Source organism: Podarcis gaigeae (assembly GCF_964106915.1).
Source record: "Podarcis gaigeae genome assembly, chromosome: 4".
NCBI classification, from domain to species: Eukaryota; Metazoa; Chordata; class Lepidosauria; order Squamata; family Lacertidae; genus Podarcis; species Podarcis gaigeae.
Window position 1 is genome coordinate 50,635,333 of NC_139677.1, and position 13,489 is coordinate 50,648,821.

At 38.8% G+C, this 13,489-nt stretch overlaps 1 protein-coding gene across 4 annotated transcripts in view; it reads left to right on the plus strand.

Moving 5' to 3' along the window:
- KDM6A (lysine demethylase 6A) overlaps nt 1-13,489 on the plus strand; it is a 104,477-nt gene that overhangs the window by 43,194 nt on the left and 47,794 nt on the right. For all 4 annotated transcript variants that reach the window (XM_083734670.1, XM_083734667.1, XM_083734668.1 and 1 more), the window contains exons 6-9: nt 1,058-1,178; nt 7,354-7,408; nt 10,716-10,750; nt 11,691-11,784. In XM_083734670.1, the coding sequence (XP_083590796.1) occupies nt 1,058-1,178; nt 7,354-7,408; nt 10,716-10,750; nt 11,691-11,784 (305 nt within the window). The remainder of the gene's footprint in view (nt 1-1,057; nt 1,179-7,353; nt 7,409-10,715; nt 10,751-11,690; nt 11,785-13,489) is intronic.

The window sequence follows — 13,489 nt, forward strand, 5'->3', positions numbered from 1 at the left end:
AGCCCCGGCGCTGCATGGGGCGGTGGCAGCAGTCGGCCAGTCCCCGCCCCTCCTCTCCGCCCCCACCCCACAAAGAGGACCAGAAACAAGGGGGGGGGGTTTCGAGGCTTGACTTTCATTTTCCAGCCGACAGTCGTCACTCTGCCGGCCGCTCTCCTTTCTCTCTCCACACCCCCCACAACTTCCCCTCCCGTCCCGTCTGAAGAGACGCCTGGCGAGTGCCAAAAACACCTTTGCCACCTCCCGCCCAGCATTGGGGGGCGCTGCTCCAAGGGGCTGGCTGCCGCTGAGGATGGAGAAGGGATGAGGCAAGCAGGGCTTTGAAGTCCCTCCCTCCGTCCATCCCTACCCCCCCGATCCTCCTGCGAGACTGCAGGGCGAGACTCCTGCGAGAGCTGCGGTGTGTGCGTACAGGGATGAAAAGACTGGCAGCCTCTAGTTGGTTGCAGGCGGGGGTAGTCTTATATGGCGAGTATATCCCAAACTCTATATTTTAACTGGAAAAGTTGGGGGTCGTCTTATACGCCCAGTCGTCTTATATACTGGAAAATACGGTATGTTCCTAGCATTACAAAAGCTACTATTTAGTTGTAAATGAATATTTTAATTGCTATAGCAACCAATTAATATGCACATTTTTATCAGAATACATGAATTAGAAAATAGGAAACTTGATTTAAATCTTTCTCTTCTTGATGATGTGGACACTTAAGGCCTGCTATTCATTTGTTACTAGAATTTAATAATATATTCAACAGATTATTGTTCTAAAATGAAAATGAAAATATTAAAAAGTCTAAAATGGATTTTAAACTCAATGAACCAATGTAAACTCTGTTTGTAAGTATATCATAGCTATTCAATATTTTATTACTTAAGGTGTCTTAGAGGAATAGATGTACATGTTTTAATTTAATATCTGGGTATGATTGTGAATTGTTAGAATTCCTTTGCACTTTCTTTCTGAGTAATTTTCTTCAAGGAATAATGAGTTGGTCTTCTCAGATGCCCTTTAAGAATATTCTAGATTAAACATTTCAGTGTTCTTTCCCCCCAGGGCAATTAAAGCATTTCGGGAGGTGCTTTATGTTGATCCCAGCTTTTGCCGCGCCAAGGAAATTCATTTACGACTTGGGCTTATGTTCAAAGTGAACACAGATTTTGAGTCCAGTTTTAAGGTAAGTGTCTCCCTTTTTAATGATAGCTAGCATTTTCTTCATTTTGGACTTGTTTTTCATTGCACTACAAGAGAGTGTATTAGTTTCCTTCACTTTCATTTCACCTGTTCCGTTATCACTTGGCACCTGGGTTTCTGCCTCGGAATGAGACCAGGAGTTTGCTATCAGCTAGGATTTATCTTGCATTTCATGGAGATCCTGCTTCAAATTAAATGTGAGATATTGCAAGTTTAGCTTTTAAACTCTCTATTCACATGGGACTATGGGAGGGTGTGTCCAAGTCCTATTTCATCATGTATAGAGTTTTGAGAGCCACATAATGACTGTATAGATTTAGATAAAGTATTTTGACTTATAGAAACCTTGTGTAAGATTTATCATGTTGAGAAGTTGTTCATGACTTGTATGAGGTACATTTTAAAGGGTTTTTTATTACTGGAAGGTGAGCATGACTGATTTTCCAGCAGTTTGTATTTAACCTGTCTATCATTTATTTTGTAATATAAGGATTATTAAAGTATGACAAGTCCGCATATAAAGTAAAAAGAATCATAAAAGGTATTAAATATGACTATCCTAATCATTAAAATGAAATTGTACAATATTTTCACTGAAAGTCTGCTTTGTGGCGAAGTGTGTATGTGCAGGACAGCTTCTCTGTGGATTGATGTTGTGTTGTGCAGACCCATTGGGTTGTTGGGCAGGGCCTCCCATCCACTGCAGAATGAGCACCTCAGCAGTTCACTGCTTTCTCTCTCTCCAAATGAATAATTTCTGATGAGCTATCTCTTATCTATCACAAGTGGTTCAAGTTAAGCTTTGTGGAGGCCTGCCCATACCTCAAGTGTGGGAAACCCTTTAAACTGGGTGGAAAATCCAACTCCTGTACGCGCTGGTTGCCTATGACTTAAAAAGTATTTTGAAAACTGCTCTCAAAGCTGGAGGTGGGGCAGTTATACAGTTGTACAGTTGCATTTGAATGTAGCCTATTGGGGAGAGAAGCACAACGTTGGCAAGTGTTCAGTCTGCTGACTTCTTACCTGAATAACCAGAAGTGATTATATTGCACATTTAAAAGTTGCTTCCTGGGAAAAGTAATGTCTGCAAGGGACTTCACTATGTCCGTAATAAGTCCACTGCTGTTGGCCTCTTTGTAGGGATGGTGTATGAGCATAACTTTGTGGGACCCTGAGTGTTGGGGGCACAATGTGAGGATAAGAGACATTCTGTGCCCATCTCAAAAAAAGGCAAACATATTTAAAAGAACAGAAAAACACAGACCACAAAATGATCCAGCATGCCCCTTCTCACCCCCCACCAAAAAAATAAAAATAAAAAACCAATAGGAAAAGGCAGTTACATCAGCTACCAGCACACTTAACTCACAGAGAGAAGTTCTTTGTACTTCTCTTCATAATGGAAATGAGGTAGGTGTCCAGTCTGGCATGCAGTGAGCATTCAGTGCAGGACAGACCAAGCCAATGCAAACAGGAACTGAGCAGGAAGACAAAACAAAGTCTTGTGTACTGTAGATTTTTAAAGGGGATCTTTACTGAGATGTTTTGTGGGCACCATAGGAGAAACTGTCAGGCATGTTGGTGTCCATGGGTGTCATGTTGGCAACTCCTGAGCTAGAGCATGGAGTTAGCAAACTTCTTTCACCTGAAACTCTTGCCTCTCGTAAAAAAATTAATGCTCTTTTGCTGGCACTTAATAACCACCAGTGTTCAACAAAACTATTATCCAAGTGCTCTACTACGGTGTCATTATATGCATGGAATTTTGCAAGTATGGGGAAAATATATGGTCTAGCATGCGGTCATTTGGACCAGGCCTGTTTTATTCATATTATGCAAATTAAGTACTTTGTTCAACTTCTTTTGTCTTGCTTATGTAGTCGATTATTCTGTTTGGATTGTGCAGCATAGAGTGAAAGAGAGCGCTTACGCCTTACAAGCCTCCTTTCTTTTAGAAAGATGAATTAATTCCGATTTTGAAGGACTCTGGAGAGCAAACTAATGAGTTGACTTAGCAGCGCGTGCTGCACGTCCTCCCACCCTTACTCTCAACATGCCTGTCAGATGGAGCCTTGGCTATTTGCCAGCACTTTGATTACGCAAGGCTTTCTGTGTCCTAGTTATCTCAACAAAAGACATTTCTCAGGATCAGGCATCACACCTAGGTCATACAGTTAGAAAAGACAGCTCTAAGAGTTATACTCAGCTGGGTTAATGCTGTCCTATGGTAAGTTCATGTCAGAATTGTCAGGTTTCTAATGATGGCTTGACTTGTGTAACATAGACCTTTAAACTACCGATTATGAAATTTTGCAGCAGTTTAGGGATGAAAAATATAATAAAATTACAGTTTCAGAATATCATTATAGTTTGTGTATGTAAAAATCAAAAGGTTTTCCAGTAACTTTTCTAATATTTCTTCTTCTTTTAAGTACTACTGTGTGTCATTTTGAAGCCTCTTGATATAAAATAAAATCCTGAAGAAATAGACTGTGTAGTCCTGAGTGAATTGTTAAACATGTGTAATGCCATAGGAGACTGCTTCTGTGTGTGGTAGTAGCTTTGTAGACACACAAACACTGAATTTACAATTCTTTGTAAAGGTCACATCATTGACTTTTACCACAATCACATCAGCAGCCAAGGGCTCTGAAGAAGTCTCCTGATTAATTGCACAATCATAATTCCATACAAATCAAAAGTATGTCATTGACTTGCTGTTGTGCTTAAAAAGATGCCACCACGTTTAAACATTCAGATTAGTGCCTTGTAGGTAAATCCTCTTACTCGTGATTTGACTTTCTGTAGACTGATGTCTGCCTTGAGGTATTGTATGTCGTCTCTGAACTGCAGTGGCCTCTCCTGCATAATAACTATTTCACACAGCAGCAGCCAGCTTCAGTACTGCAATATTTGTACAAGGTGCAGATGTTTGGTAGCTTCGGCTTGCTGCAGAGATTTGGAGCTGGATATTTAATGTGATGTATTTGTTGCTTATAGTGCTAGAAACGGTAAAATGTTAACCTTTTGACAAAAAAAGCTTTGTTTTTCTACATAGCTGTTTTTTATTGAATATTTCAGAAGGGAATTTCTGTGTTTAATTTGTAGGGCAGATATGCAGGATTGTTCAAGATGAATAGGTTGTTCATGTATGAGCTTTAGTAATTATATATGCAGCTTTCTGATAGATGCTTTCTTTCTTATTTTTGCATTACCTACCTTCATGTTCTGGGTCATCGACATAGCTTTTCATGTTCTATGCTAAATGGTCCTGGCAAATGTTATGTTTTGTATTTTTTGATATGCTGCTGTTCTGAAATTGTGCAGAATATAGTGGTACTGTAGAAAGACTTCAGTATTGTTAAATATTTTGAAGCTGAAATTTAGAAATAGTGATTTTGTTTGCATTTCATTCGTATCTCCCACTGCAATCTCTTAATTCAACCCTGAACATTTGTTATTTATATGTAGCTTTCAAATAGCTTTATTTAATGCTGACAGATCTGCAGTGCCCTTTTGGGTGGTTTCTCTTTCTCTCTCTTCTTTTTATATGAGGTGCCAATTATCTCTGTAATTAGTTTTTGTTTTTTGTATTTTTGTAAGGCCTCTAGATGCAGGCTTGCTTATTTCTGAATCTGAAAAGCTGTATGATGGTCTTTTTGAATAGGTTTTGTTTAATAGAGTTTTCAGAAATTTTATCTCTATCAACATCCTTAAATCTTTCCAAGCATAAATAGTATTGCAGCCATTATAGTTCTTGAGTCTTGGAAAAGGGTAGCTTATGTACAATGAGTCAAATTTATAATTTGCAAGTTAGAGATAGCATACAATTTTTTCGTAGAAATAATTCCAAGCAGTTTAGTTTGATTATTTATTGTTTAAAAGAGAAATAAAATAAAGCTGTGCATCAGCAAAACTGACTTTTTTTTGTAAGACTGTGAATGCATGTATTGGTCGCTCTAGCACTAGTTTTTATAGTTCATCTTGCATTGTGATGCCATTGGAGTTCTTGGTTTGCTTGTTTAGTTGATTACCTTGATTAATGAACACTTTTGTAATTTTTTTGAATGAAAAATGCTTGTTTAAAAACATTACTGCCACCCTGGTATGGTGATGTTTCATTTATATGATGAGGGTGAAGGCATGTTTGCAGTATTCTGTTATGACATTCTGATAAAGTGGGTGAGTATCAGTTACTTACCCTGAACCTTGAATTGTTTGCATAATTAATTGCTCCTATTTTTCTTTTGATTTGTGTTCAAGGTAACAGCATACAGTTAGTTAAATTGTGCTAACAAATTACATACCACTATGCAGTTTTATTAATAGTCTAAAATGTTAGCAGTAGCAAATTTACTTCTGAAAATCCTGGATGTTTAAATGAGGAAAAAAATAAGTGCAAAATACATAACGCTTTTTGAATTAATATGGACTTTTGAATGATTTCATGTGCTTTTCATATGTTTGTGTGTCTATAAAGAGGGCCCTCAAGTTTATCTACAATTGTGTATTATGAATGGCCTACCATTAACTTCTGTAAAGGGAAATGTTTCATATGTGCTCAGGATTTTTTCATTGTGTACATGGAGTTTTTCCATATTTTTAGAATCATGAAACTCAGTATTAGTGTTGGATTACTGAGTATATAGGAGAAGTCCAGTAGGCAAACCTTTTGTTCAGAAATGTGATATCCCATCAGAGATGATGAAAACTTTAGAGATCAAAGTTTTCTGTCTCCAGTGGGCTATAGCTGTTGTTGGGATCCGCAAGGAGGGATCATGTCACCTGAAACCTCCAAGCACTGTACTGAATGCTGCTGAGGTACCGGATCTAATTCAGGGATTTGTTGTTAGCATATGAAGTTGAAATGACTTGGGACTCAAGTACCTGAGAGCCTTTCACAGTAACATCCAACTGTGCATTACAATCAGCAGGGGAAGCCCCACTTGCCCCATCTGTTGGAGTGGTTGGTAGGATGGTGACAGGGTATTCTGTCATGTGGCAAGGCACCTTGCTGCTTGTAATCTAGCTGGCACTCAAAATAGAAACATTTTGGTAATGGTTAAATACATTTTTTATTTCTCTAGTGTTTTGGATCTGAGCTGAATTTGATATTTGTTGGATAATTAGTGCTACCAGGCAAAGGGCCTTCTCAGTAGTGGTGCCCGCTACCAGATGTCAAAGGAAAAAACAACTGCCAGACTTTTAGGAGACATCTGAAGGCAGCGCTGTTTAGGGAAGCTTTTAATATCTGAAGGACTATTGTATTTTAATATTTTGTTGGAAGCCACCCAGAGTGGCTGGAGAAACCCAGCCAGACAGGCAGGGTATAAATAAAAATCGTTGTTGTTGATTGTAATTTTTGAGTTAGAATAATAGAATTTTAGAGTTGAGTGGGACTGCTAGGGTCATCTAGTCCAACCCCCTGCAATGCAGGAATCTCGGCTAAGGCATTCAATACAGATGGTCATCCAACACTGCTTAAAAACCTGTAAGGAAGGAGAGTCCACCGCCTCCCAAGGGAGACCTGTTCCACTGTTAAACAGCTCTTACTGTCAGAAAGTTTTCCCAGATGTTTAGTTGGAATCTCCTTTCTTGCAACTTTACTAAGCTCGGATGCAGTTTATTATGATAGTTTTTATGATAGTTTTATTATTTTGCCTGGTTTTGCCTAGTTAGTTGTTAATTGCCCTATATTCCTAATTTGAGGAAGGGTGGGGTATAAAAATAATGAAATGATTAGCGCCCCCCCCCCCCGAAAACAAACATTGACTGTAGCATTTTCCTGGTAACAGTTGAATTCTTCTATGACCTTTCATATATTTTATAAGCATTGCTGTTTTGTTTTTATGAAATGGTTAAATATTTTTGGTTTAGTTTTGTTACATTTAGTTCTTTGAATCTTATATTTTACTTTGTCTACATAAACCTTTAATTGTTTTATGTTTCCCTATGATTTTGACATACATTGTACGTGCATCACTGTAACATACAATAAAAAAAAATCAGTGGTTGGATGTATGCCATTAACATTTTCCTGCACGTATTGTTTGCATCATTTTATCTTCTACTGAATCTATATAAAGTGAATATCTACCAAATATTTCTTTAGCTTTTTACAGGGGGAAAAACATTTATTTTTCTGTTCTCTTTTACAGCATTTTCAGTTAGCTTTGGTTGACTGCAACCCTTGCACTTTGTCCAATGCTGAAAGTAAGTAGTTTAATTTATCTGTGGTCTTAGTAACATTTTAGATTTATGTCTATATCACCCTAGTGTCATGATTAATCCATTTTCCCACTTCACTGCTGTTTTATCAGTCTAAGGAGAGCTCTCTCTCTCTCTCTCTCTCTCTCTGTGTGTGTGTGTGTGTGCATGTAGCATTTAGTGCACTGGAGCTACTTATTATTTCTTTTGACAATAATAATGCATCACTATCAGCAAATAACTAAAATGAATTCTTAAAATATTAAATGGTTTAAGTAGTTGTTTCTTTGTAACATGTTGGAGAGTTTCAGGCTTTCCTTTTGTGAAGGCAAACTTCTCATGGAAAACAACTAGATTCCCCCATTACGCTTGAAATTAGTTACAGTGGTGCCTCGCAAGACGAAATTAATCCGTTCCGCGATTTTCTTCGTCTAGCAGTTTTTTCGTCTTGCGAAGCAAGCCCATTGACAGCTTAGCGGATTAGCACTATTAGCGGTCTAGCGGCTTTTAGCGATCAGCTGAGAAGCGGCTTATCAGCGGAACAGCTGATAAGCGGCTTAGCGCTTAGGGAAAGGGCGGAAAAAAGCAGGAAAAAAATGCGGGAACTCGCAAGATTTTTTCGTCTTGCGAAGCAACCCCATAGAGAAATTCGTTTAGCGAAGCGCCTCCAAAAACGGAAAACTTTCGTCTAGCGGGTTTTTCGTCTTGCGAGGCGTTCGTCTTGCGGGGCACCACTGTACTGTTTCATATTTGTCTAGATAATCTTTTCCTTAGATCAGAGCTTTCCAAACTGTGTCACAAGATGTTAGTGCAGAGGTTTTCAACCTTTTTGAGTCCATGGCTTCCTTGACCCAACTACAGTGGTACCTCGGGTTAAGAACTTAATTCGTTCTGGAGGTCCATTCTTAACCTGAAACTGTTCTTAACCTGAGGTAACACTTTAGCTAATGTGGCCTCCCACTACTGCCGCACCGCCGCCGCACGATTTCTGTTCTCACCCTGAAGCAAAGTTCTTAACCCGAGGTACTATTTCTGGGTTAGCGGAGTCTGTAGCCTGATGCATCTGTAACCTGATGCGTCTGTAACCTGAGGTACCACTGTACGTTCCTTCTGTGGCACCCCTGTGGGGCTCAGGAGCCCAGTTATGTCATCCCTTGTCTGCAAAGCTGGCAGCCTCTCACCCTTTTTTTGAAAACCCTCTCTGGTGGAGTGTACCCTCTTCCTCCTCTCCTCTCCTCTCATCTCTCCTCTCCTTGGCAGTCCTCCAGGAATTTGCAGCTGCCGCCCCAAAGAGAAGTTCCTCCTCACACTGCCCAACAGGGACTTGGGAAGCACCCCTTGGCCAGCCCCAGAGGCACCATTTGCCTGGGTAGCTTGTAGCCAGAGCTGCTTCAACAAACATCTGTGCAAGCCTTTGGTCAGCCGAGATGCAAGAGGGCATCAGAGGAGGGAGGGAAGGAAATAGGGACAGAGGCCAGGGTTGCCCGCGGTACCCCTGACCATCATTCAAGGAACCCGGAGTGCCACAGCACACTGGTTGAAAGCCATTGCATAAGTGTGTTGGTGCATCACACGAACGCTCACCACGTTCCTCCCAGGCCTGTAAAGGGGTTAGTTTAATGTCCAGTTTGCTAGTAAAACTAAATTACTATGTTGTGAAATGATGCATGTCTAAAAAGTATGTCACCAACATTAAAAGCTTGGAAAGCTCTGCCCTAAACTGTCCAATGGAAAGCCAAATTGGTGTTTACAGAGTTAGAACTGCTGTTTTTGATTGTGTGCTTTGTTTACAATTATTTGGGTTCAAGGCTATGTTAGGCTTTTCCAGTTAGGATTTTTATTTTCTTCTATTGAACATTAGATTACCTATACCATATGACAAAGTAATTATAGCTCTGTAGAGAGATTTGGCTGGTTATTTCAGATTTAATATATGATATTCGTCACCTCTGCAGATTTTTACTGTCTTTGCTCATTTTCTCCTCGTCTTCCTTCTTATCACAGACCACATCTTCTCAACTCAATCTCTTCGTACTATTATCTTTCCAATTTCTTTTTAGAAATGTTTATTGTGCTTTTTCAGGCAGATGTTTTTCCTTCTTTCTGTTCTTTGCTCTCTTTCCTTTTGTCCCCTTACTGTCAAGGTTTAGATTATATTCTCCCCAGAGTAGGGAACACGTCTTTTATTCTCATGTTACTCTTTAAGTCTATATTGCTGGCTCTCAAATGGTGGATAGAGATTCCAGGTTGTTAGACTAAAATCAGTCTCTTCAAAAGCTTATGCCATAATTAATTTGTTAGTCTTCAAGATTCCACAATACTCATTTTGGTTCATGAAAAAGAGTGTTAACAACAGTGGAGAAAAAAATGACTGAAATATGACAGGGAGGAAAAAAAATCTTTATTAGGATTAAATTCAGAATCTGTAGTGTTTTTTCCAGGAAAAGTTACCTATTTGCCTTAAAGCTGTTGTGATTTATAGTTATATATACTCACAAATATCTGACATTCAGGAATATATGTATTTGCATTTATTATGCAGGCTATATTGTGAGACTGAGAGATTAAGTCCAAGCACAAATATTTCCATTAGTAGCTCCTTGGTTTATTATTACTACTACTATTACTACCATTAGCTTGAAGAATTTATCTGATTTCACTCTGTATCCTGATGTTTTGGGAAATGACCAGTGTTGTACCATAGACAACAACTTGGAGTCGGGGCAGGATTTTAGTGTAGGACCACCAGGTGTTTCTGAAGAATCTGTGAACGTTGTCCATTTTTCAAATCTTAATGACATTGAAAAAGAAAATGGGGATGGCGGCTTGTAAAGACTACAGTGCACAGGGAGGAGAGGCTTTCCCTCCCCAGCACCTGTTATTATTCATGGAAGGGAAGCCCCTGTGCTAATGGGAACATTCCTTCTGGGGCTAATAGCAGATGGGGGTTGTGTGATTTTTATTGGGACTATGCCTAGGAGGGAAAGGGTTAAACTTCCCCATACTCAGCCACCCATGCCTGCCATCTTTTTGTCAAATTATGTGGTTGATAGTGATACATTTAGCATCAAGTCTAGTTTCACAAAACTAAAAAAATATGTTGTGAACTGCCCTGAGATCTACGGGTATAGGGCTGTATACAAATCTAATAAATAAAATAAATTTTAAAAATTGAGTCTCTAGCACCTGTGTAGACTCTCTTCTACCCTGATTTATCGTTCAGCATCCACTCACAAATACATAAATGTTCCAACAGATGTGTATACATATATACAACAGTAGTTAATTCTCTTGAATTTCCCTGCTTTTACAGTTCGGTTTCACGTTGCCCATTTATACGAAACCCAGGTAAGTGTATAATACTTTTTTGTTATTAAATGTGGTTAAGGTAGAACTATGCTATATAGCAAGAAGACTTAAGCTTTAATAAATGTGATTTAGCAAACATATTTGTCAGAATTGAGAAGCTACTCCCATTAGTGATTTTTGAAATGAGATAGAAAAGTTCACCTACTCAGGAAGCATTGCCCTTACTCTGGGTGAACCTTGTTTGCCTTTAGTAACATCACTACATCAGCATATCTGTTTTGTTATATACTTTCACAATCATTTTGTAATTTCTGATTGCCTGGACTCAATTTGGGAAGGAGAAAGGCACTCTAACCAGATGGGGAGATGGTCTAAAAGAAGTAGCAGATAGGAGACATGATGGCAGAAAGCATAAAAAGGGACGTTTTCTCAGTTGAGGGATTTTGTTTGTGTCATGAAATATATCTTCTCTCCCCATCAGCACTAACAGATAAGAGACAAGGTTTGAAGCGTACTTAATTAGCTAGTAGTAGAACCAAATATCATTAGCTATGATATCCTATTTAATGTGCAGCATTTAGTTGCTCTTGTCAATTTGCTTTGATTCTTTATCAACCCAGATCAATAGCTTTTCCCCATTTTGGAGTCACTTATGGGCATCTTAACCATCAGATGCCACCAACACTAACACAGTAGAACCTTCTTAATTTATCAAAATAGGAATAAAGGGTCATCTTTATCAAAATCATAGCTAATAGATCAGCCACTCACAAGAGTAATATGTTCATATTTTATTATGTAAATACTGGACAAGCAGCTACTATTCCTCATACTTGTATTTATCAGTGAAAACAGTATTCTACGGCTGTGTGTTAATTGTTATTAAAATTCACTTATGTTCTTGTTTTTGACTATAATACCAATCCAGATTATCAGTAAAAAAATCCAGCATTTATAAACATGCTTTGCTCCTTTTTAGAGAAAATATCACTTGGCAAAGAAGGAATATGAACAACTTTTGCAGACCGAAAATCTCCCTGCACAAGTGAAAGCAACTGTCTTACAGCAGTTAGGTATGTAAAAGAAAGTTGGGTATGTGAAGAAAAAGGAGTTATTGTACATGATTTTCTACAACTATTTGCTGGCTATAGGGTGGCATGGAACTTTGTTGTTGAATCCTTAAGCTCAGAGGTGCAGTTCAGATATGACTCCAGTTGCAACAAATGATACAGGATGAATCTTTTAGTTTTCTAAAGTAACCTTAACATGTATTTTCAAAAGATTTTCTTCTATAAAAGTTTATACTTTTACACAGAGACTAATAATGAAAATTAACTTCTGTGTTGAATGGATTGATTTAATGAATCCAGGTCTTATGCAGGTCTTACTGCTTCTAAAGTAGCTTGGATGTATTTTGACACTGCTGTAATTGCTGTTTGTTTGCGTGTTAATATTTGAGATACTTCATATTTCCTTTATTAAGTATTGATTATCTTTAGTTACCTTTAGCTACTGTTTACCTCTAGCTGCTAGTTGCCTAGAATTAAATATAGGAGTTCCTTTTTAGTTCAGATGCTAACAGATTAAAACAAATGGGACCTGCAATAAAATGTTGCTGTATATGTCTGGTGGGCTATAGGTCAGAGCCATTTGTCAGATATTATGTACACAAGCATTCCTTTCCTTACCTGACAGCCTTAACAAAGGCCAAAAGTGCTTCAGTTTGCCCAGTTTGTTATCTCTTCTATGGGAATATTGTACCTGACCATTATATGAAAAGCTGCTACACTCAGCAGGGGTTATACTTTGACTTCAAGGACTTCACTAAGTAGGAGGTAGAACTGGACAGTAGCAAGTTCTGTTTGGAAATATATAATTGCTTACTTAAAATTTCTATCTGTACTGCTTTTCAATGTTAGACACAGGGGTGCCAACTCCTGGGGCCTGAGCCATTTTGGGCCCTCAAACATTTTTGGTATGGGGGTTGTGCCCTCCAATATTCCGAAAGTACAGAAGCCAGGTGTGTCCCGGTTCCAGTGGCTGGCTCCTCCTCCTCCTCTTGCCGCAAAGGGGAAGGAGAGTCAAAGTAGTGGCATCAGGAGGAGGAGCCACCAGCCATTGAAGCCTAATATTCCTAGTGTTCCTAATACTCAAATTTTAAGTTCGTTACCATGTTAAGAGGCAGATTATAGGGCTGAATGGACTCTTGGCTTGGTTGATTCAATATAGGACTTTACAAGAGTGTTATGTTACAATATTGTGTGTTGAGCTATGAGCAGGTATGTGTTTTTTCTCTCTCCTTATTAGATGTGTATAGTGGCTTAACTTCAATAATAGGCTGTGCACCTGTGGGGTTTTTTGTTTGCTCTGCTTAGAAAAGTTATTCTATGTGATTTATAAATTCTAAAAACCATGCAGTAGGCACTCAATAACTGCATTAGCAAGTCATGCTCAACCAAAATTGGGGAACCTGCAGCCTTCCAGATGTTTTTGAACTATAGTTCCCATCATCTCTGACCACCGGGTATTCTGTCTGGGACTGGTGGGAGTTGGAATGCAACAACATCTGGAAGCTTGCAGGTTTCCAATCCTTGTGCTAAACCATAGCTTAGCACGACTAAAGTGAGCCACACTGAGCCTTAAGCTTTGATGTCCCCCCTCACCTTGTTCTCTAGTACAGCTGCTCAGAATAGTTTGGAAGATTTTGCTTCTTTGCTGAACTACAACTTGTGTCATCCGAACCAACAAACTAGGGTTAATATCAATGTGACTGATTTG